Source organism: Cenococcum geophilum (genome assembly GCF_001692895.1).
Source record: "Cenococcum geophilum 1.58 unplaced genomic scaffold K441scaffold_71, whole genome shotgun sequence".
In the NCBI taxonomy this organism is placed as follows: domain Eukaryota; kingdom Fungi; phylum Ascomycota; class Dothideomycetes; order Gloniales; family Gloniaceae; genus Cenococcum; species Cenococcum geophilum.
The window spans coordinates 545,158-567,012 of record NW_027137629.1 but is presented as its reverse complement, the minus strand read 5'-3'; the positions used below and the strand labels follow the sequence as shown (position 1 = coordinate 567,012).

Below are 21,855 nucleotides of genomic sequence, written 5' to 3'. Positions count from 1 at the left end.
CCCTTTCCAAAGACACTGGTAGTGTGACATTGATAGAAACAGGGATCGCTTTACTGCAGGCAGCGGTAGGTAAATGTGCATATCCAGTGCCGCAGGATTGAGAAGAGAAGTAGATAGGATGAAATGACCTAAAATGTTTGGATGAGGCGAGAAGGCTAGCCCGTTCATTCGAAAGCCCCAGGAATGGTAATCGATAGCCTTTGCTCCTTATCTTTTCCTTTCTGTAAAGGCGTCTCTGCACCGTCGAGTTTTACTGTTGAGTCATCGAGAGAGAGAGAGTGCATCGACTTCTTGACTTCGTTCTGCAGCTGCTCCTCCGCAGCCTTCTCAACCCTCTTCTCTTCATCCGAATTAAGCTTCTCGGGGGTCGCAACTCGGGGGGAAATGACCGTCTTCCCAATGCTCACCCTCTTTTCTTTGCCATCAGAACGGAACGGGTCGTACTCCTGCGGCTCCAGTTTCTTGGGATCACGCATGTCAACCGCAGAGTCAATAGCACCATTGATGCTCGACTCCTCGCTCTTCCTCTCCACCTTCACGCCGCCCCTAGTCGCGAACGTCGGGCTTCGCGGGCTCTCCCGAAGGGGCACAAATGCAGGCACGACACCTCCACCCAACCTAGCCCAAAACATGCGCTCACGTAACCTCACGCTCTCTTCCCACGCGCTTTTCCTCTCATCCTCTGTCTCTGCGCGCCAGTGCCCATCCCTTACCATCCTCAAAAACCCGATATAATCGCAAGTTGCTCGAACTCTCCCAACGCAGTAATCGCAAAGTGGGTACCGCTGCGCATCGTCACTTTCACTTGTTCGAAAGCGGTGCTTCCGAGTGTAGAGTTCCCCTTTGCGATTTTCACCGCAGAGCGAGCATGCGAAGACCGGGCCATGAAATTTAGGGATAAGCGGGTGCGGCTCGACAACAAGGCCACCAGCTGTCATACTGTTGAGGACTGTGCGGCGGGCGAGCCATGAAAGACCGGGTGCAATGTCAAGACGAAGCGTTGGCTCGATGTCTTCAGCCAAGGCACGCTTGTAGAACTTGTTTTCTTTAAGTGGAGGGAGAGAGGAAGCGGAGTCACGTGGAGAACCGTTTCCGTTCTGCCGATTAGGAGAGTTGTGGGCGGATGGAAGGGAGGTTGAGGAGCCATTGGCTTGGCTCATGGAGCTAAGAGCACCAAGACCCATAACATTAATGCCACCGTAGTTGCCGCTTGCCGCTCGGCTTGTAGGTGCTGAGGCCCGAGAGACCTTCAGCATTTCCTGGAATTCCTTGTAAGACTGAAGATCTGATCGCAGCACAGGGTGTATCAGATGAGAGAATCGTAGCGGCTGATCCGGCGGTATGTCATCTGATCCGGGTGTATTTGGAGTAAGGTTCGCCGCCTCAAATATCCTGCTCAACTTATCTTGCGGCACAACCCCAGGTGTAGAGGGTGCAGTGGAAATATGTGTATTGTTTTCGTTCTCATCTCGGTCCGAGCTCATCTGTTGCATTACAGCCTTAAGGTCTTGTAATTGCTCTTGGTGAGAGGCTAGAAGCAGCTCTGTATCGTTGAGCTGATTTTTTAACTGCTCATTCCTCTTCTCAGAAGCCTCTCTCTCCTTCCTTGCCGCCGCTACCATCTATGGAGGATCAGCGGCTGTCTCAATGGAAGCGGAACTATGGATTGGGATGCATACCGTATTAGCCTCTTCAAAAAGGGCAGTTGTTAAATTCTCCAACTCCGACTCTATTCTTCTCTTTTCTCTTTCTACAACGCCTTTTTGTCTCCTTTCCTCGGCAAGCTCCTTCCTCAACTCGCTCTCCATGTTATCATAATCGTCCCTTTTCACCAACAAGCCCTTCCCAATCATCTCTGCATGCTCCTTTGCAGCCGTTTCCAACTGCACTAATCGCTCTCGTGCAGCCTCCAATTCATGGCGCGTAGCTTGTAAGGAATCGTCCAGACTGGTCTGATAGTTGATGGCATTGATGAGCTTGGTACTCAGGGTTGCAACCTCGTTGTTTAGGTCTGGGTGATGACCGGAATCGGTGGAACCAGACCTCGACGGGGCAGAAGCAGGGCTCGGAGCACGTGGATCTGGGATGGTGTTCATGACTTCCGAGTCGGTCCGGAAGAGGGATGACGGGTTTGGAGGAGCCATGACGGCGGCCATCTTGCCCAGCTGTGGTGTGGACGTCGACTTGGTGACTTGCTTGAGCCCTGCGACCTTTGGGGTTGGAGTTAAGGAGCGTATTTGGGATTGTGAACGTGAAGGCGTGGTCAGGCCACCTGCGTGAATCCACGGGCCGGTGTACAGGTATCTATATAACAAGATGCAGAAGTTAGTGCGACGATTCGGAGTCAATTCTAAGTATGGGGACGGGCTGTGTTGTGGGACGATGGTTAATTAAAAAAGAACGTACTCAGCCAGCTTGACGGATTGCGAGGCTTGGACGGCTAGGTACAGGGTTGGGGAAGGGGACACAAAGGAGGGACTCGTAGGTCAGGGAAAATAAATGATCAATAACAGAATAGAAACATTGCGAAGGACGATCAAAGAGTAGAAACTCTTCCGGGACGCGAGATTGATGGGAAGGGAAGGCAGAGGAAGGTGGAGATGACGGACGGGAAGGATGCTGATGATGTCTTTGGAAGAAGCCCTGCAAGCGCGCGTGCAAGGCCTGGTCAGTTTTGGAGCTTGAGAGAAAGGAACAGAGATAACTACTAGGTACCTCCAGGGCTTCGTTTCCCTGTGAGGCCCGTTCACGCTCGCTGTCAATGCACGCCCCATTTCATGCCCCATTCCACGCCCCATCCAAGGAACCCGACCAGTTATCAATAAATCCTCAGTCGATCGACATCAGCCACTCCGACCAAGTCTCGGGTCTTGTGCTTCTGATTCCACGGTGATCAATAAATACCGATAGATACCAATAGATACCAAGGGATGCCGATATATTGACTACAATGGAATGCGTGCCGCACTATGTACTGCTGTGCGAGCACTCGGCTTGTACTAAGCAGGTATACACGGAGACAAATCGGTTTTGACAGGCCCCGATTCGCCACCAGCTTTCGCCCCCAAAGCTTGAGCTGCGCCGTGCCCTGTTGGTTGGGTATGCCGTTTTGTTTAGTTTGTGCCACAACAAAAGAACATGTCTAGGACGAGCATTCGAGGCAGTTCCAATGCCAAAATACTCAGTGGCTTAGGTATCTGGATAGTCCTTTTGAGGACGCCTTTGCATGTTCTACCGCAACACCTCGCACGCTCTGCTGGACGCATGACCCTTTCACGAGCGCACAACAGCATGGGAAAGCGCCGTGCCTCGGTCTCAGCAGTCTCCGGTCACCGTAGAACCCAAGGCTCTACGGAGACTGTTTTCTGCAAGACACCCCGCCAAACCGGCATCGTGATATTTCCCCCAGAATACCCCTCCATACTACTACCTCTCCGGACATCACCATGTCTGAGACAGATCTCGAAGAAGTATGCCTCAATACCTCTCCTTTAACCTCTCCTTCACCGTATCGCTAACATAGCCTCAAGATCCGGCGCGCGCGCCTACAGCAGCTCCGCCAGCAGCAAGGGAGCCCCAGCGGCGGCGAAGGCGGACAGGAAGACCAGCAGAGGTGCATTAGTCTGCCAAACCATTGCGAGCGTGTTAGCTAACATCCTCTCTCACAGACAACGCGAAGGTACGCACCTATTCCTTCAAGAACAAAAATCCTACTCCAAACCCCCAAGGCCCCCAACTCTCGGCCACCGATTCTGACGCCCGCCGACTGCCATCCCACTTTCCCCTGTCCTAGTCCCACAGCTGACACGCGCGCACCATCTCACCATTTCGGGCCCTCTATGCTAACAGCCTCTCCGCACAGCTGAAGCACGTAATTCTCTGCTCGCCCAAATCCTCACGCCCCCAGCTGCGGATCGTCTCGGTCGAATCCGCCTCGTCAAAGAGTCACGCGCCACCGACGTCGAGAACCGCCTGATAACGCTCGCACGATCCGGCCAGCTGCGCCAGAAAGTCACCGAAGAACAGCTCAAGGAGCTGCTAGGCGCCGTGTCCGAGCAGCAGCAGAAGGAGGAGGAGCGCATTGTCGTGACGAGAAGGAAAGGAGGCGGGTGGGATGATGATGACGATTTGGACGACCTACTTAACGATGTCTAGGAATCTGGCTCTTGTGTGAGGTTTAGGAGAGGGTGACAGAAACACACAGCTTAAGGAACCGGGCCCATGGATAGGTGGATGTAATTGTGTACTGAGTCTATACTTTGAGAGGGGACTCGAAGGAGGTTTGCGCATTGGGAGGCGTTTGGGTGGTACTAAAGCTACGGCTTTTTTTTAAAATGTTCACATTTCTCAAGGCATACCAGGTACAGAACCCAAAAACTAGCTACTGGGGACTCTGATTATTGCTTGGATCGAATCAATCACTAGTAGATTTTCAAAATAGCCTGAATCTAGCATCTATGATTTTCTATTCTATAGTGGTACGTTACAGCTGTTGGATAACTCTGGCTGCCATCAATAACCACATCTAAAAAAGCCCAAGTAGTCTGTGTCCTGCCGCATCGTTCTGTCCAGTTACCCACGACGAAGCTTTCCGGAGTCCACCTAAGTATACCTTTCATCAGTTGAGCGGGGGAGTACATCTCCTTAAGGTATAAGCGATACCAGACATGCCGTTAAGTGCCCAATTGACCAATATGGGGTTTCTAGCTCATTTAGTTGTATCCGCACACCTGCCTTGTTACTACTTGTTTACGTCTTACTTTCTCGGTTTGAGAATTGAGCCCTTCCTCAAATCCTCTCCAGCCAAGTCCTTGACTGCCTCCCCAGCCCCCCCGCCCTCCATTTCGGAGTTCTCATCACCAGCCTCGCTCTTTTTTTTTTCTGCCGCACCTCTCCTCTTCACCGTCAGAGCCTTCCAAGAAATCTTCCAATTTTTTCAGCTCCTCATCTGTCGTCTTCCCTAGTCCTGCGCCCTTAACCAATTCTGCATCAACCATAGAACCTGCAAACTTGATCTTCGGTCCTGTGCCTATTCGCTTCCACTTCCCCTTTCCTTCTGCTGCACCCGCAGACTCTGGGTCCTCGTCACCAATTATTTCTTCCCCCAATGGTTCTAGGTCGTCCGGGAATGTGGGCGCCGCATCTCCCCTTGCAGCATCTAGAACTACAAATTCCGGATTTGAGTAGTTAAAAGGGTCTCTTGCGACTTCTTCGAAGAAATCCAGCACCAATTCGTAGATATTAGGGAAGATACACTCAGGGAAAGGGGCTCTGCCACCTGAGAAAGTTGGGCACAGCAATTGTTCTCTAGAGTTGAGGGCATGAAGTCCGGCAGATTCCGCAGCACCCGCGAATGATGGCCTGTCCAGTACCGGCTGTGATTGGTCAGGTTCTCCTGGCGTTGGGTTTGAGTTCGCAATTCCAGCTCCACCTTCGGATTTCGTAGGGGTACGTTCAAGACTCTCCGGAGATTTGGATTCGGAGACGATGACCTTAGCTTTGTCTTTACCTTTGGAAGTGCTGCTGGTAGCCTGGTGGATTTCTGGCGAGGGCGATGCAGACCGTTGTGCCCTGTCGAAATCCTCTTCTGAGCCCGAAGACACAGCGCAGGAGCTTGCTGGCACTTTCTCAATAACCGTCATTGTGTGCTCAATGTTGTCCACAACTACTTCCACGTCTTTGCCTTGGACGGCTTTGACCTTTGCCTTGATCATTCCCACCTGCCATTGGGCCCTCTCGCTCAGAAGACTAGGGCGATCCAGATGCTTGTTCTCCTCCCTCATGTCCTCTAGCCAGTCTACCCTGTTGTCCTTTTCTTTTGGCGATAGTGAGGGTTCATCATTCTTCTCCACAGGGGATTCATCAATTTCTGTCCCACCAGATCTAACTGGCCTGAATGAAAAAGGCGTTGCGATTGGGATATTCGGTGTTTCACCGGGAGAAACGACCCAGGAGCGGCCTCTGTGCTGGAGGAAAGATGCAAGGCCAGGATTCGTAATCTCGTCGGCAGTGGTGAATGGCTGGATTAATGCCATGGCAGTGATGGCACGATTATAGCGGTGCCCTGTAAATAGCTTTGTCAGTTGGAAAGAACACTGTTGCTCTAGTACCCTTGAAACCTAGCTGGGGTAGAGGGTTTGGTTTGGATACGCCTTGCATGCTGCTCAATCATTGAGCAACCCGGACTCTGAATAGGAAAAACTTACACTTTTCATTGAGAAGCTTCACAACATCTGCTACTCCACTCTCGATTGCAATAACATAGATCTCCGCATCCGGGGCGACAAACTTGGGGTTGTTAATGACATTCTCGAAGACAAACTTGACGTGCTCCGCAGAATTCCTATTTCTCTCGACCGTGTTTTCGTCCTTGTCAATCTTGATCGGATCGTGAAGCAGTGATTTACGCGGTTGAGCCTGCCACGCCACGATCGTCATTGCTTCGTTGAACCGATGTGAGTAGTATGTCTGCCCGGGGTTCAATATGATTAGACCGGGAGCATTCTTGTCCTCGATTTCAGCTAACTCTTTAGCGATCTTGATGGACTTCCTGGTCTCTTCGGTGAGCTCTTCGCCGTCGTGGGTAGACTTAGAATAATGTCGTTTCTTGTACTCCTCTTCAAACTCATGCCGGGCAAGATTCTTCTTTGCCTCAATATGCAGCTCCGGGCTGGTGATGCTACTTTGGTCATCGCTGGATGAACTTCCCGAGCTATCTGGCCGTAGTACGTTGGTAGGTTTGATCGAGCGCCGGATTATTTCCTTGGTGAAATTAACTACTGATCCACCGTCTATTCCCAGCTCTTTAGAGAGCACCCTATATGCTAGTATACCCAAATCTTGTGTATTGTCATTGATCAAAACAATGACACGTTTGCGAGTCTTAAGAATGTCGGCAGGAGTCGCGAGTATGGGAATGTGAGGGGAGCTCTCCGGTTTAACTGCCGTGAGCCTGGGGAGGTAAAAAAGCGGGATGCCTAGAGCGGCCATGCGGCTGATTACTTCCCTCCGAATGCATTCTGCGCGAAAAGCTTGTCAGTTCTTGTTGGCCTTTAATATTATTGGAAGATTCGGTCGCCTACTGTGCATAGCCTCCCTGTGCACCTCGTTGAACCGCTCATTGTTAGTGATAAAGAACTGGAAGCTTTCGTCGGGATTTTCAATCTTTCGAATATGCCCGGTATCGTTGATGAAGTACCTAAATGAAGAAGTAAGCTAACTGGCGAGGACTATACCTTTCGTGATCCGTTCAAGCCTGACACGTACCCAAGATCATCGAGATTGGTTGAGAATTCAGGGTCCTTTGGGAGGGACTCTACCTTGCGTCGGAACATTGTGCTTTTCAAGGTTTGTAGTAAAGAGGCGAAGCAGATTTATCAATGAGGCTCATCAGGCTCGCCGTGCAGGTGGATGCCGATCTCACTGTGGTGTTGGATTTTTTCCTATTGTTTCGGGCTCGAGAGTGTTGTTGAAAAATCGACAGGATCTGCGGTGTCCTAGTATCAGATGGATATGTCTAGGGTTAGATCTGTGGAATGGAGTGAGAGAAGGTTGATGTTGGATGATGAGCGGGTAGTAATAACTACTTGATGAGTGAGGGAAGCTGCGTTTGTGAACCCCAATATACGGAATCCCACGTACAGGATTGCAGGTCCACGAATGCAAAAAGTGACTAGACGTTACCCGGCGCACTCGAATGTAGTCTAACGGCCATATTCACCAGCAGATGAAACTTTCCTACGATACATTTCGTACCTTAGCCGAGTGTTCGAATATTGTGCGCAGCGCGAGGAGCTGCAACATTCCCTGGATTATGGTAGCCTCATACTCCAATACTTTGCATTTCCGATCGCCAACGCCGTCTAATGCTGAGCCTCCCGGTTCCTGATATACATGTCCCACGCCAGAAAAGAGCCCAGCGGTCGAGATTCATACGCTGCCATTCCAACACCTACCAACTCGCTTTCTTCACGCCAGGTAAATTCCCAGACAAGGCATTCATTCGAAATTGAAACTACAAGAACCACGTTATTAGCAGAGGATCCATTGCATGTGCATGGTTGAGCAAACGATCATCGTTCATTTATTGCGCTTTTAGTGCAAATAAGCAGCACACAGACATTGTCACTTACCCTTGATAACCTAAAATCACTAAATATACCCCTTCCTTTCCCACCCATGATACATCGATTCTTGATCTGAGTGAATCTTGTATAGCAGTGCATCTGCGAGAGTTGAAGCTGGGCTTGAGCGCGAACGCGTTGCGGCAGGCCAGTATTGCGAATTAGGTATCGAAGCGCTTGCCTATATTTCAATTGACTGTTAGCTAAAGAAATTTTGTTTCAAGAGTCCATATATATGTATGCCTTCAATTGGGAGTTGTTCCTGTCGATGGAAGAGTATGTATTACCTCTCAGGCTCATATTGTGCGAAGACTTTGCGCTTCGTGTGATCTCGGATGTTGCGCGCATTGACAAAACAGCCAATGTCTAGCTTCTTCGCTCGGAATTGCGACATTGTGAAAGCTATGGGAGATTTCAAGGTGCGTCGTGAGGGTCAACTTCCCTTTCCGTTGCATGTCTCCGATATAAGATTTGAATTGTTAGGGGGCGGTTTGCGTTATCTTAGGAAGCAGGCACGGTTTCGGTCGGAAACTGGAGAACTCCCATATCAGTTCGCATCGAGCTATCGCGTATGAGGTAGTTAATCGTTCATGGAAATAACTCTGGAGAGCACGATATCTATTTTGCCACTCGGCACATGAGGGATAGGTGACTGCATTACAAAAGCTCCTTTCATTGATCTCCATCATCCAGCCATTCATTAGACCCTCAAATTAAGATCGGTATTAGAGTAATCTTTTGACCAAGCTTTCTCAAACCTGTGAAGCATCTACATCTGGCCATTTATGGGAGTTAGATTCTCCCATCCGCTTTTCAATATACGGTCCACTCCACAGCTATGACTCTCACATTTTCTTCAGACGACGTGCATGATCTCATCGGCTTATTTCCCCTAGAGATCTTCCAGAATGACCCAGGGTTGAAAGCTTCTCGCACTTTTGCGTCGCCATTTTTGCTACCGAGCTATTCTGGAGACGGTTTTCTTATTTCAAGCCACCTGCTTAAGAAGTTCCGCGAAATAGTTAGCAGAGGTGAGAAACTTCCATTCACGAGACTTCGGGACCTATTGACTCAAGTTGCTTTGGCAGAAAACGAACGAGTTCCTATACCCTTGCTCTCTCATCAACTCGATATCGGTGCAGACGTAGTGCTTGGCCTTGTGAACCAGTCTCGTTACGACACAATTCTTAGCGGAGACAAAAAAGAGATTCTTACCAAGTATGACATGCATTAATTTCCTAAAAATTAATATCCAGGGCGTATTTGGTTCTTACTGAGATGATGGTTACAGGAGTGAAAGAGATCTGCTGTGGGACAAACTGCGGTACACATGTTCTCAAAATTTCCTCTCCATATCAGATTTCTCCCATGACAACAACATATCTTTAGAAAGTGTTTACGTATTGTCCAAATGTACGAAATCTTATAACGATACTAACGCGGAGGATAACACTTTGTTCGAACTGGATCACCCTACCGACGGATCGAAAGGACCATTTCTTTATAGTTTGAGCTACCGAAGTGCCTTAGACCACAGCATTAGGGACGTGTTGGAAACTGCATATAGCGAAGCTAAGCCCTCATTTCTGACGGCACAGTCATTCTCCGGGATACCGCCACTCTGCTACATTTTAAAGGTGGTAAAAGATGCTCTGGGCGATACCGCAAATGAGCTCAGCGGAAAAATTGAAACCTGTGGTGAAAGCCAGTTACTGTTCAAACCACAATCGCTCTTCCTTCGCTTAAGAGATGAGATTCTTAGCAACTTGCTGGCTGGCAATGTTTCATATGTTGATCTAAGCTGGTTCACAGAAGAGCTCCCCAATATTTACCCCAGCTTGAAGGATGCCGAAACATATATACAAAGCTGTAGCTCAAATAACATAGTTTTCTATTCAGGATACGCCATTTCTAGAACATGGCTGGACAACGACCTCATCATAAAGCGACGCGAACTAGCCAAGGTTGGATATACAAATTTGTCTGTATGTTTTGTTCGTTTTATTAGCAGATAAAAGCCCTGTTGGATCCCTAAGCTAATTAAGAAAGGCTACTCTCATAGAGTTCTTCCCAGACGAAGTCCTCTCAGAGGTCGTTAGTTTACAAAAAAATCAATTTCTTGATTCACAAAGAGATTCCTCAAGCTCAGTAGCCGTACATACCGTCAACGAGTATGTAATACAAACCAACTATAGAGATGATATTTCTGCTTTCATTAAGCAGGTGTCTCGGAATCAAGCCGAGATCCAATGGGAAAAGCTTGGCCAGGTCGGACAGCAGGATTGCATTCTCAAGGAATCCGAGATGTACGACGATTTTCTACGGAAGGATCCAGATAACCTGCTCCATCTACCGGTTTTCAAAGCCATATTTCAAGAAATCGAATTCGATACGGAAGCTGCATTTACGGAGGAGATTTCTAGACTCGAAGCAGAAAACGAGGCGGATTTCTCAGCTCTATGGATTGAACGTGTGGCTTCACGATTCCAGGTCTACAAGTCCGGCGCCGAAGCGATAGAAGATGTTAAGCTTCAGACTCAGCTTCTCGAACTCTTAGTATCCTACACTGTCAAAGAGCTCATTCCAGAGACAATAGCTCGTGCCCAATCCAAAGGATTACTTCGAAGTAGAAAGACCAGACGCCATACTCAAAAGCTCAGCACAGCGTTGAATACATCGGCCAGTGGGGGGAACGCGGGCCCATACCTTCGGCACGTTAACGCCGCGCTGGAGAAATTCACGAAGCAGCAGAGCATAGAACGGTCAGATGCCACCAACTTGGCTGAATGGAAATCTGCGCAGGTCAAGGAATTGGTTCGAGGCATGCAGAAAGATACAGATGGAGCTCGCCTGTTCTTAACATTGATAATGGTTCTATTGGCCAATCAACAAGATGGCATTGTATATGCCACGGGCAAATTGGCGCCCAAACTGATGAAGCTGCTGAAAGGAAGGTTAGGCTCGAAGGGATACGAACACGTGGAGGGCTGGAAGGACGCGGTAAAGGCGGGAAAGTTGACGGCGGAGGACCAGGAGGAGATGAAACTCCTGGCGACGGCAGGGTAATAGGGGCCGTAGGGTTGTGATAGGACGGGCCAGGAAGTCGCATCGGGTGTAGTAGCGAAAGGGCTGCGTGATATTAAACTCAACTTTCAGCGTGAGTCACGCCCTATATTTTACTATGAGGATACTCATATACTACTACTGTAGCTTAAGATTTGAGCAATATCAAGGCTTGTCTAGACTTTTGAGGTATTTTGGTGATCTATATGCTTCTCTACCATCCCGTCAATAAACGATTGCAATACCTTCGTGTCCCGAATATAGTTTGCAAGCGCCATAATATCGTCACCTGTCGAATAAGGCCCCTCTAATAGATTTGGCTTGAGAAGCTGCCAACAGTTCTCTATGCAAGCTATACCTGGAGACTTTGTAACGTTGAAGAAGTACTCCAAGCCATACTTCTCCTTCCAGCGTCGTACCATGTTATTATTGTCTGCAGAGCCATGGCCCGAGTCGCTGTCTTCCTCCAAAACGAATCATTCACTGGCGTCGAGAAGAGGCTTAACATGAGGCTTAAGAATTTGATCAATATCCGCATATGCGGAGGTGCGTTCGTCGCCAAAAATATCAAAAGACATCTTCCTTGTAGTAAGGAATCTTATGCGCGTCATTGAATGCAACAACAGCGTTAACTTTTGTACGAGCAGGGGCAGAGTGTTCGGTATTAGGAGTATAATTTGAGCTATTTTCAGGCGTAGTTGGGCGCTGCATTGTGGTAGAAAAAAGTCAATATTTTGGCCCCGCGTGGCTTGTTCTTCCCTCGGGCATGTTAATATAGGGCTGACATGGTCGCACCCCTCACCTTCAACCTCGGACAACGACACAGCGACAGTGAGACAAATACCGTTGTATTTACGTCCCAATATGACCAAATCAATCTCAGCGAGCTAGAATTTGTAACATGCGGTTGCATGAAACGCTGGACAGTCCGACTTCGCGCAAGGGATAAAGAAAAAGCACGCCATAACCGACCAACGAGAGGTCTAGCATTATAATCTTCAACGGACAGATAAGCGTAGGGCAGCTCCTCGGAGGCGCGAAGGCCAGCTCGGCAAGATCAGAGTGCGATTATCGTCTCGTCGTCTTTCCTTTCTAGAAGCACGTCACTCGTAGGGCCCTGGGCTTTAGTCAGCAGCACGTCAAACTGATGCTCAGGCACAGTGGCACGCTGCCGGGCGGAGGCTCAGGCCGGGAGAAGTTTAACTGCTCGATCCTCTTTCTGCGTCATTTCATGGGGTGTGGGCCATGTGAGATCTTTGTTAAGCAACCTGGAGAGTGCGCTAAAATTGCGTGCTTGAGAAAAGCTATGATGCCTTCCACAATGATTTCAAAGACCGAGCCGTTGTCGGCGTGAATATATACGCTGGCTTGCATGAACCTTTCCTTCTCTCCATCCAGCCCTCAAGTCCTGCTCCAAATACCCAACTATCTGTTTTGCCCTTTTGCTTTTCGTGCTTGTAGAAAAAGCAAAGCGAATATAAACCCTCGTATCCACTTCATTTGCCGCACGTGCACACCCGAGGACCCCTCGAAAGGTAAATTTTCCGTCTAGAACATGTCGTCACCAGTATACGACGGGCCTCTGGCCACCAGAGACGTCGAGTCTGGTTACGCCAGTGGTGCTTCCAGCGAGCCTGGCCTTCCTGATGTTTATTTCAGCAAGCCACACCTTAAGTTCCTTAACTCACAGTTACAAAAACTAGAACCCCAAGGTCGGTCCTAAGAAATCCACTTCTGCCCAATATCTCTCCATATACCGACTAAATTACCAGATATTCTCCAATGGTGCATCACGTCATTGCCTGGGTTATATCAGACAACCGCATTCGGCCTGACAGGTCTTGCCGCGCTTGACATGCTATCCAAGCTCTCGGGTCCAATCAAGCTCAACGTCGATCTCATCTTTCTTGACACGCTTCACCACTTCGACGAGACACTAGCCCTGGTTGAGCGCGTTCGAAGACGGTATTCCGGCGTGAACATCCACGTCTACAAGCCTGCAGACTGTGGAACCGCCGAGGATTTCTCCACGAAGCACGGCGAGCGGTTATGGGAGAAGAACGAGGAGCTGTACGACTACGTTGCCAAAGTTGAACCGGCTCAACGCGCCTATTCAGAGTTGCAGGTAAAGGCTGTTCTTACGGGCCGGAGGAGAAGCCAAGGCGGAAAGCGCGGTGATCTCGATATCATTGAGGTCGACGAAGCAGGCCTGACCAAGGTCAACCCTCTTGCCAATTGGTCTTTCAGGCAGGTGCAGGACTACATCAAGACAAAAAATGTGCCCTACAATGAACTGCTCAACAACGGATACAAGAGCGTAGGCGACTGGCACTCGACACAGCCAATCGTAGAAGGAGAGGACGAGCGATCTGGGCGATGGAAAGGTCGTGCGAAGACGGAGTGCGGAATACATAACCCTAAGTCGAAGTACGCCCAATTCCTAAGGCAGCAAGAGTTGAAGAGGCAGGAGGAGGAGCTTAGCCAGGCCCTTCAGAATGTAAAAGTGGAATCGGAACAGCGAGAGCTATGGGGGGATATCTGCTCTTGATTTTTTTGTTTTGAAGCATCTTAGCATCGGCGTTGGTATTCATATTGTGGCGTTTTGAATAAGCTGGTGGCTTCAATTGACCTTCTGGAGGCCGGTGCTCTCTGAATTGAGATACGAAGATAGTGGAGATTGGTGAGAAATGGTAGAAAAGGGTAGTAAATAGAAGGAAATACTAAGAAATTGTCAGGAGGATTGAAGGGGCCGGCAGAGAGTATTCCTGTCAGCTCCGTTTGTATACTTTTATTAGCATCTCCGTGCTCTCGGCGCAAGGGACGCGTGCTTGTGAGCATACGCCTCGGACTATTGTCGCCTTTAATTTTGTTATGAGGTGCTCTTCGCCAGGCCAAGACACTGTCGGAGGTTTCGCTAACACCCGGACTTCGTGCTTTGTGCTGGATGTAGGCTCGGAGAACATGCTAAATCACGCAATAAGTCCAAGAAATGCCGATCATCGTTACATGCCGTGTTGGAACTCCCATGTCTACCTCACTAAAACCCCGCGGCGAACCTTTGCGGCTTACCCAGGCCTTGTTTGCTGTGGGCATCCGTTAAGCCGCCGATGTAAAATAAAATATTTGGTAAAGATGCCCACCATTTCTTTTGCTTCCCCTACTAAACATACAAAAGACAACTCCTCCCCTCCGCTCTTCTCTCTTTAGTAGCTGCAATCTGTTCTCTGCCCCTGGCGTACGACGTTTATGCCGAAAGCTTGAACCACTGTTGACGCTGTACAAGAGTTCACAACGCAACGCACCATATTTGTTACTCGAGCCATTGACCCTCATTTCCACGCCCGACACTCTTAAGACATCATCTGCTTCCCTCTCTGCACCCCCTCTCACCATCATCCACAAGAAATGGCGAACCCACCTCATGGTAAGACCGCTTTGCGACGGACTTGGCGAGCCGAGCACAACAAAGTCCGGCTGACAAAGGGAATCTAGGCGGTATCCTGAAGGACCTCATCGCACGCGATGCGCCTCGTCGCAAGGAGCTCTACGATGAGGCTGAGCAGCTCCCAGCCATTGTCCTCACCGAGAGGCAACTTTGCGACTTGGAGCTGATTATGAATGGAGGCTTTTCGCCATTGGAAGGTATGCGGCTTCCCCTATCACCCCGCTGTTTTGCCGCGTTTGCACGACGCTTTGACACTATACCTCTCGAGTTCGCGTTTAGACACGAAATACGTATTTTGCTGCATTATCGGCGCACATAATGGCTAACAGGGTCACACTTCAGGTTTTATGACTGAGAAAGACTACAATGGGTATGTGTTACGGAACCGCCGACTTCCTGGGGAGCTGAACTAACGGACTTCACAGCGTTGTCTCGGACTGCCGTCTTGTGGACGGGAACCTCTTCAGTATACCCATTTGCCTCGATCTTTCGAAGGAAACGATAGGAGAGGCTGGCGTGATGCCTGGAGCACGCATTGCCCTACGCGACTTCCGAGATGACCGTAATTTGGCTATAATTACAGTTGAGGATGTTTACAGGCCAGACAAGTAAGATACTGCTGGCAGGACGCATCCGATTGCAGTGCTAACTCTCTACCAGACAGAGGGAGGCTAAGGAGGTCTTTGGAGGTGATGAGGAGCACCCCGCTATCAAGTATCTGTATTACACTGCTCAGGACTTCTACGTTGGAGGCAAGATCGAGGCCATTGACAGGCTGATGCATTACGATTATGTCGGTCTTCGATGTATGGTTTTTCCCAGCTGTAGGGACTTCAAATTGTGCTAACGGATTGCGAAGATTCCCCGGCTGAACTCCGCCTGCATTTTGACAAGCTTGGTTGGTCTAGGGTCGTTGCTTTCCAGACGAGGTGAGATATCATTTATGGCTACAGCAATAAAAATATGACAGCCGCTAATCTATAACTCATAGAAATCCTATGCACCGCGCCCACCGGGAGCTAACTGTCCGCGCTGCTCGCGCCCGCCAGGCGAATGTCCTCATCCACCCAGTCGTTGGCCTCACCAAGCCGGGTGATATCGACCACTTTACCCGCGTCCGCGTTTACCAAGCACTCCTCCCTCGCTACCCCAATGGCATGGCTGTTCTTGGCCTCCTTCCTCTTGCCATGCGCATGGGTGGTCCTCGTGAAGCTCTATGGCATGCGATTATCCGCAAGAACCACGGTGCTACTCATTTTATTGTTGGCCGTGACCATGCCGGACCAGGCAAAAACTCCAGAGGAGTTGATTTTTACGGGCCCTATGATGCGCAGCACATTGTGGAGAAGTACAGGAATGAACTGGGAATTGAGGTCGTGCCGTTCCAGCAGATGACATATCTCCCCGATACCGATGAGTACAAGCCGAAGGATGAGGTACCCCCAGGCGTGAGGACACTGGATATCAGCGGAACTGGTACGAATTTTTCTTCTTGTGTCCGGTTTACTTACTAACCGCCCTGCGTCTTCTCAGAACTTCGCAAGCGCCTACGCACAGGCGCTGATATCCCCGAATGGTTCTCTTACCCTGAAGTTGTCCGTGTTCTTCGCGAGTCGCATCCTCCTCGCTCAAAGCAAGGCTTTACTGTCTTGCTTACCGGTTATCAAAACTGTGGCAAGGACGCTATTGCGCGCGCTCTTAACGTTACGTTAAATCAACAAGGTGGCCGCAGCGTCACACTCCTTCTTGGTGACACCGTTCGCTCTGAGCTATCCTCTGAACTCGGCTTCTCGCGCTCTGACCGCGACAAGAATATCGCCCGTATCGCTTTTGTTGCATCCGAACTAACGAAAGCTGGCACCGCCGTCATTGCAGCGCCAATCGCGCCATTCGAGGGACCTCGCCACCAGGCCCGCGAAATTGTAGAGAAGTACGGCAGTTTTTTCCTCGTTCATGTTGCTACGCCACTTGAGTACTGTGAAGCGACAGACAAGCGAGGTATCTATAAGAAAGCACGCAATGGAGAAATCAAGGGATTCACCGGCGTGGATGACCCTTATGAAACACCGACCAAGGCGGATTTGACGGTTGATTTGAGCACAAGCAACGTCCGAACGATCGTGCATCAGATCGTACTAATGCTAGAGGCTAGCGGTCTGCTTGATCAACTATAGGCGGTTATTTAGAGCGGACAGGAGGCGATGGGAAGCACAAGACTTCTTTTTGGTTGTACACAGTATTTCCTAGGTTTGGTTCGAAAAGATGAGTAGAATGGCAGACGGGAATTGGATAGACGGAGTTCAATGAAGTTCAGTTAGAGCTTACGCTAGATCGTGCATATTCCTTCCGGGCTACGGGCCCGGAAAAGCAATTGTCTATGCGATTCAACCCTGCGAGTCACAGATGCCTTGCATGTTGCAGGAGTCGTGCGATGATTTGCATGAACGCTAATCTCTCAGTTCCTTGCTGAAGGCGAGCACGCAATTCGGGGCAGATCTTCATCATGCAAGCCCCATGCCCCCTATCTCCACCCCAACAGTACACTCGGTAGGCGAGGCTGTTAGTAGCGTGAACGTTCCCATAACGGTCCGTTTCTGAGAACTCTGTGGGCTAGTCGCTTTGATTATTTTCTCGGATATTTGTTATACTGTTGACACGTTCTGGATTCTAACTGTTCGTTCCAGAGACTGGTACGAAGAGCGCATTTTCCAGTAGGTTCACCATGGGTAACCACGTTCTAGTCGCTCACTAAAACAGACTCTATCTAGAATCGAGTCTCAGTCTGTCTTTCCGCCGTTACTCAGCTGCCTCGAACACTCATTCACAATATTCCTCACTTGCGTCCAGCGTTTCGCTAGAATATCCTTCCGCTCCGCCTTCACACTACCCTCCTCCATCGTCTCCTTCGCCGACCCCGCCTTATCCACCCCGATCTCAAACCCATCCTTTACGTCTAGACCGTCAATGGCATCCTCTGTATGAATAATTTCCCGCGCATACTCATCGAGGAGTTGTCTGCATTTTATGTCAATGCGCTTTTGATCCGACGACCCGTCGTCGGCGCCTGACACAAAGACGCAGTAGCGACGCGCGGGAAGGGTTTGCAGACGCAGAGCAGCCTGCGTGCGATGACAGACTGAATGGTTTGTGACAGTGTAGTTGCTAGTGGCTGTTGGTATTGGATGGAAATTAAGTAAGATGGAAAAGAGAATGCAGCACAAACAAGAGATGAGAAGATCATGGCGAGGAGGGAGTACTTGAGAATATGCCGATAAGCAGTGAATCGGATGGCTGTGCAATAGCAAATGTATAATGAAATATTGCGTGAGCTATTGACGGATCGGCAAGCAGGAGTGAAATAACACTGGCAACGTCAAGATGGAGGCAGTCGGTTGGAAATAGTACGCAAGGAAACTAGACTGTTATGGACAGGGCATAGAAACGTACCCATAAAAACTATCTTCTTTTAGAGTCTCAATCTCTGCTTGGGTAAGCTTAGGAAGGATAAGATGATCGACCTGCGTGGTATCGCAATTATTCTGCTCGAGGATGAAACCATCTGGATTTTTCAGTTTTGTTACGGGATATTGCATGAGATATCAGTCGGAGTAGGGCATTTCGAGATGGTGGGCACATTCTTACATTCCACTAGGAGAAAATCATTGTTATGGGAACCATATGAGACGTAGACTTCCTCTCCAGCCTCTGTACAGAACAAATTAGTTGCTGTTCCACGATGCGAGATATTTTTTCAGAAGATAGATGCCATGAGAATGCAAAAATACTATAGTCTCGATTACATGTTACGGTGTAACCCAGGATATCGTACAATGGTTCACACTTCGATTCTTAGCTTTACATTTAGAAGAGTGACTGGAAAGGAGTCTCGACGTACCCCTTCATCTGCATGGTTGAAGTAATCAAGGAAAGGGCACATTGCATAACAGTCATCTGCAGTGAGACTCTGTCTCTTCTTTGGAAGTCTTGAGGGTGGTAAGTCCGGATAATCCCAATAGAAGCATCGAGTGTTGACGATCGTCCACGTATAGGAGAAGAGATCTTTAGAATCTGGAGGCAGGAAAGGTTGAAGATCTTTCCAATCCTTCTCCAGTTTTTTCTGTTGAGCAGCTAGCAAGTCTATTATTTCAGTGTTAGCTTACTTATGCTGTGCATCATAACACCTGTCTCAATACTTTGAAAGGCGAGAAATGGAATGGGTTTACTTACCCTGTGCAGCCGCGGGCAGAAGACTCTGAAGATTATCTGGCCAATTCAAAGGGAGAATGGTTTTAAAGTCCTCTTCACTTGGCCAAATATCCTGCCAGGGCTTATGGCTAGACTCTACATCACTGTGTGTAAGAGCCAAATGCGCCGCAAGTCGCCCATGGATTGAAAAGCTCTTCGGGAAGTTACGGCTCCTGATCGGTTTAGAATCAATTGATATCAAGGCTGATGCGGGCACGAAAACGATTTTTTCTCCTTTCTTGTGGATTTAGCTTTATTAGTTAAAGGTCTCTAAAACCTGACTGACTTCAAGATCTCGAGCAGCAATTATTCCTATACCTCTGCCAACAAATTTTGCAGGAGCCACGCCATTCATTTCAATTCCTTGCTTATTTGCCCATTTGATGAAAAATTGGTGCTGCTCTCCTGGAGAGAGCGCGGCAGCCATTATGTATGTATGCCACCTAGGAAACATTAGACTTTCAAACATTAATGGAGAAAATAGCGAAGTTAAACATGGAGTGACTGGGACAAAGTTATGGAAGAGTCATGTCCAGCCCTGTCACAATAATTTTTGGGGCTTCCTTATCGATAAAGCTCGTTTGACTTTTATTTCATAAATTAGTCCCGGGGAGAAATCCCGCCACGGCGTGACGCCAAGGATCCAGTGCCACGTTTATGGACTCCTGCAAACTCCTGAGCTAATTAAATTACTATACCCTAGTCCTGTTAAGTCCTATAAAGTTCTAAACTAATTATATTATACTAAGAGGCATTTCTTATTATAGACCTTATATTAGTAGTAGTATAACTACTTAGAGAGCGTTAGGAAAAAATTTACCAGCATTTAGCCTGCATTTCGCTGCATCTTACTATATTTTATAGCATTAAAAAAGACTATAGGCCTAAAGCAGCATATAGGCAGCTATATTTATATATTATAAATTATTTTTTTTAGATAGTAAATTGGATATAGTATATTATATAATAATTTCTTTTATAAATTACTTATACATTATATAAGTTATTCTACTTCTAAAAAAGAGTTAAAAAAAAAGAAAAAAAGAAAAACTTTTTTTAGAAGTAGAATAACTTGTGTAATTTATAAGTAATTTATAAAAGAAATTATTATGTAATATACTATATCTAATTTACTATCTAAAAATAATTTTTTCTTTTAAAATATATAAATATAGCTGCCTATATACTGCTTAAGGCCTATAGTCTTTTTTAATGCGGTAAAATGCAGCGAGATATAGTAAAATGCAGGCTAAATGCAGGTAAAAAATTTCCTAACAAGGGTATAAACAAACTAGTAGTAGAAGGGCAAGAGGCGCTAAAACTAGTTAAACTATAGGATAAGGGGTAGCTATAGTCCCTCGTTAAAAGTCCCCGTATAAGCGCATTTTTAAAACAGCCTATTTTACTAGATTACTACAGATTTTATATTTAGTAAGTATAATATCCTTATATTGCCGTTTTTTTATTTAAATCGCTTTTATTATATCTACTATTTAGGGGTTATTCTTATATTTATACTCTATTAGTTTATTAAGTTCTATATCTTACTTATTAATTTCTAATTAATTTATTACAGACCTTATATTAGTAGTAGTATAACTACTAAGAAGAGATATAAATGGGTTAGTTAAAATAGTATATAGGAGGCGCTAAAACCAATCGAGCTATAAAATAAGGAGTAGCCGAATTACGTGACTAGTTACGTTATAAGTTTAGAATATAGAAATATGGGAACGTAGGAATGTAGGATATACTAATGTACTAATACACTAACGTACTTAGTACATTTCTTAGGCGTAGCATTGTGTATTGCGTTGTGTATTTAAAGGACTATAGTCCCTACCTAGATAGTTATAAGAGGCCAGTTTAACCGAAATATATAATTATCTAATTAACAGTATAGGATAAAAGTTATAGGTAAGTAAAAGATAGGTTAAGGTGGAACAAGCTTTATGTAATGAAGGATAAATGCTTTTGTTCGTACTAACTTAATAGCACAAGTGAGTCGTATCCACGGGCACGAAATACATGTAGTATCGTATGCTTGTTTAGATGGTGACTGTCGATTCTATTAAGGTAGACTACGCGGTCTATATACTGACGCGCCTCCCCCCTAATTAGTCAGCACGTAGGTAGTTGGTGCACGAACGCGTAAATACGCGTTCGTATACTAGGTGCTGTAATTATACACTAGCGGTACTTGGAAAATAAAACCACTTGTGTACAGCCTCCGTAATTGCCTTAATAGAACTATAAAACACATAAGAAAATACATAGGAAACTCCTCCCGAGGTGCCTTCTGGGCTGCCTTCCAAACGGTGCCCTAAGCTGGCCGTAAGTCCTGCTTACGGTCCGTAAAATAAACCGTACGGCCTTTCAACGGGCAGTAGACGAGCCGTAAGTTAGATTTTGAGGGCCGCCAAGGCGCTAGTGCTAAGCGAGCCAATGGCGATTTTCCATCCCAGGGATGGAAAATCGTAATTGGTTAATTCAACCACTCTGCAAAATTTGGCAGGTCACGTGAGTCTACCAAGTTCCACCGTAGCTTTCCACTGTTTTCTACCTATACCGTATAACGAGCCGTACGGCCTTTTAACGGGCCGTAGACGTACTATAGGTGCTCCGTTAGTCCCGTTCTACCCATTCTATGACTTTTAGGTTAAGCTTATTCGTATTAATTAGGGTTTTAAGGGCTTAACACGGCTTTGCCTTAATTATGGCGTCCGCTAGGTTATCTCCGCTGCTAATCCATTTAACCTCCGTAATCTTATGTTGTTTATAGGCCTAACGTAAGCATATTAGGTCGACTATAAGCCTTTTCTCTTATGTCATACCTAGTTTAACTAGGCAGTTGTAAAGGGACTTTAAATCAGTGCATAAAACTAGGGGTAACTACTCCAGTTATAGAATCTTCTAGACCGTTAATTTAATTGCAGCTGCTATATCAAATCTATAAGTTAGTACATTATTAGCGACTCA

The 21,855-nt window shown here is 47.5% G+C and overlaps 8 protein-coding genes across 8 annotated transcripts; 4 read left to right on the top strand and 4 right to left on the bottom strand.

Annotated features, from left to right (window-relative positions):
- Positions 1–164: 164 nt before the first annotated feature.
- Positions 165–2,144, bottom strand: K441DRAFT_682016 (Sec2p-domain-containing protein; the record flags this gene model as incomplete). The annotated part of the gene is made up of 2 exons (XM_067651526.1): positions 165–1,622; positions 1,680–2,144. 2 exons carry the CDS (start codon positions 2,142–2,144, stop codon positions 165–167), a joined length of 1,923 nt encoding a protein of 640 aa, XP_067497699.1.
- An 825-nt stretch (positions 2,145–2,969) lies between these two features.
- On the top strand, positions 2,970–4,155 carry K441DRAFT_708939 (uncharacterized protein; the record flags this gene model as incomplete). Its single annotated transcript, XM_067653817.1, has 2 exons — positions 2,970–2,979; positions 3,869–4,155. 2 exons carry the CDS (start codon positions 2,970–2,972, stop codon positions 4,153–4,155), a joined length of 297 nt encoding a protein of 98 aa, XP_067497698.1.
- A 593-nt stretch (positions 4,156–4,748) lies between these two features.
- K441DRAFT_325350 (uncharacterized protein) lies at positions 4,749–7,452 on the bottom strand. The gene is made up of 4 exons (XM_067641198.1): positions 7,267–7,452; positions 7,083–7,198; positions 6,207–7,019; positions 4,749–6,064 (listed from the first exon to the last, which is right to left on the bottom strand). Exons 1-4 carry the CDS (start codon positions 7,332–7,334, stop codon positions 4,857–4,859), a joined length of 2,205 nt encoding a protein of 734 aa, XP_067497697.1. The 5' UTR covers positions 7,335–7,452; the 3' UTR covers positions 4,749–4,856.
- A 201-nt stretch (positions 7,453–7,653) lies between these two features.
- Positions 7,654–8,537, bottom strand: K441DRAFT_669470 (glucocorticoid receptor-like (DNA-binding domain)). The gene is made up of 3 exons (XM_067650144.1): positions 8,411–8,537; positions 8,133–8,304; positions 7,654–8,014 (listed from the first exon to the last, which is right to left on the bottom strand). Exons 1-3 carry the CDS (start codon positions 8,515–8,517, stop codon positions 7,952–7,954), a joined length of 342 nt encoding a protein of 113 aa, XP_067497696.1. The 5' UTR covers positions 8,518–8,537; the 3' UTR covers positions 7,654–7,951.
- A 305-nt stretch (positions 8,538–8,842) lies between these two features.
- On the top strand, positions 8,843–11,276 carry K441DRAFT_325258 (uncharacterized protein). The gene is made up of 4 exons (XM_067641197.1): positions 8,843–9,154; positions 9,212–9,341; positions 9,415–10,108; positions 10,173–11,276. The coding sequence occupies exons 1-4, from the start codon at positions 8,962–8,964 to the stop codon at positions 11,187–11,189; spliced, it is 2,034 nt and encodes a 677-aa protein (XP_067497695.1). The 5' UTR covers positions 8,843–8,961; the 3' UTR covers positions 11,190–11,276.
- A 1,319-nt stretch (positions 11,277–12,595) lies between these two features.
- On the top strand, positions 12,596–13,983 carry K441DRAFT_669468 (phosphoadenosine phosphosulfate reductase). The gene is made up of 2 exons (XM_067650143.1): positions 12,596–12,898; positions 12,959–13,983. Exons 1-2 carry the CDS (start codon positions 12,742–12,744, stop codon positions 13,732–13,734), a joined length of 933 nt encoding a protein of 310 aa, XP_067497694.1. The 5' UTR covers positions 12,596–12,741; the 3' UTR covers positions 13,735–13,983.
- Positions 13,984–14,261: 278 nt separating this feature from the next.
- Positions 14,262–17,026, top strand: K441DRAFT_669466 (ATP-sulfurylase). The gene is made up of 9 exons (XM_067650142.1): positions 14,262–14,312; positions 14,362–14,610; positions 14,679–14,828; positions 14,974–15,001; positions 15,057–15,239; positions 15,292–15,437; positions 15,491–15,560; positions 15,623–16,107; positions 16,165–17,026. The coding sequence occupies exons 2-9, from the start codon at positions 14,592–14,594 to the stop codon at positions 16,803–16,805; spliced, it is 1,722 nt and encodes a 573-aa protein (XP_067497693.1). The 5' UTR covers positions 14,262–14,312; positions 14,362–14,591; the 3' UTR covers positions 16,806–17,026.
- Positions 17,027–17,176: 150 nt separating this feature from the next.
- Positions 17,177–19,393, bottom strand: K441DRAFT_700689 (SET domain-containing protein). The gene is made up of 7 exons (XM_067653273.1): positions 19,163–19,393; positions 18,859–19,114; positions 18,527–18,768; positions 18,417–18,471; positions 18,274–18,336; positions 18,079–18,190; positions 17,177–17,793 (listed from the first exon to the last, which is right to left on the bottom strand). Exons 1-7 carry the CDS (start codon positions 19,343–19,345, stop codon positions 17,409–17,411), a joined length of 1,296 nt encoding a protein of 431 aa, XP_067497692.1. The 5' UTR covers positions 19,346–19,393; the 3' UTR covers positions 17,177–17,408.
- Positions 19,394–21,855: the final 2,462 nt, after the last annotated feature.

Bases quoted from the DNA above. Each gene is read 5' to 3' on its own strand.
- K441DRAFT_700689 (XM_067653273.1), bottom strand. From the start codon at position 19,345: ATGTTTGAAAGTCTAATGTTTCCTAGGTGGCATACATACATAATGGCT. The intron at 19,115-19,162 runs GTCAGTCAGGTT...TAAATCCACAAG, and splicing joins TTGCTGCTCGAGATCTTGAA to AAAGGAGAAAAAATCGTTTT. The intron at 17,794-18,078 runs GTACGTTTCTAT...AACAGCCACTAG, and splicing joins AAAGAAGATAGTTTTTATGG to CAACTACACTGTCACAAACC.
- K441DRAFT_669468 (XM_067650143.1), top strand. From the start codon at position 12,742: ATGTCGTCACCAGTATACGACGGGCCTCTGGCCACCAGAGACGTCGAG. The intron at 12,899-12,958 runs GTCGGTCCTAAG...CTAAATTACCAG, and splicing joins ACAAAAACTAGAACCCCAAG to ATATTCTCCAATGGTGCATC.
- K441DRAFT_669466 (XM_067650142.1), top strand. The intron at 14,829-14,973 runs GTATGCGGCTTC...GTCACACTTCAG, and splicing joins AGGCTTTTCGCCATTGGAAG to GTTTTATGACTGAGAAAGAC. The intron at 15,561-15,622 runs GTGAGATATCAT...TATAACTCATAG, and splicing joins GTCGTTGCTTTCCAGACGAG to AAATCCTATGCACCGCGCCC.
- K441DRAFT_325350 (XM_067641198.1), bottom strand. From the start codon at position 7,334: ATGTTCCGACGCAAGGTAGAGTCCCTCCCAAAGGACCCTGAATTCTCA. The intron at 7,020-7,082 runs GTAGGCGACCGA...CTTTTCGCGCAG, and splicing joins GCACAGGGAGGCTATGCACA to AATGCATTCGGAGGGAAGTA. The intron at 6,065-6,206 runs GTAAGTTTTTCC...AGCTATTTACAG, and splicing joins GAAGCTTCTCAATGAAAAGT to GGCACCGCTATAATCGTGCC.
- K441DRAFT_669470 (XM_067650144.1), bottom strand. From the start codon at position 8,517: ATGTCGCAATTCCGAGCGAAGAAGCTAGACATTGGCTGTTTTGTCAAT. The intron at 8,305-8,410 runs GTAATACATACT...ATTGAAATATAG, and splicing joins GCACAATATGAGCCTGAGAG to GCAAGCGCTTCGATACCTAA. The intron at 8,015-8,132 runs GTAAGTGACAAT...TGGTTCTTGTAG, and splicing joins GTGATTTTAGGTTATCAAGG to TTTCAATTTCGAATGAATGC.
- K441DRAFT_325258 (XM_067641197.1), top strand. From the start codon at position 8,962: ATGACTCTCACATTTTCTTCAGACGACGTGCATGATCTCATCGGCTTA. The intron at 9,155-9,211 runs GTGAGAAACTTC...TTGCTTTGGCAG, and splicing joins CCGCGAAATAGTTAGCAGAG to AAAACGAACGAGTTCCTATA. The intron at 10,109-10,172 runs GTATGTTTTGTT...TAATTAAGAAAG, and splicing joins TTGGATATACAAATTTGTCT to GCTACTCTCATAGAGTTCTT.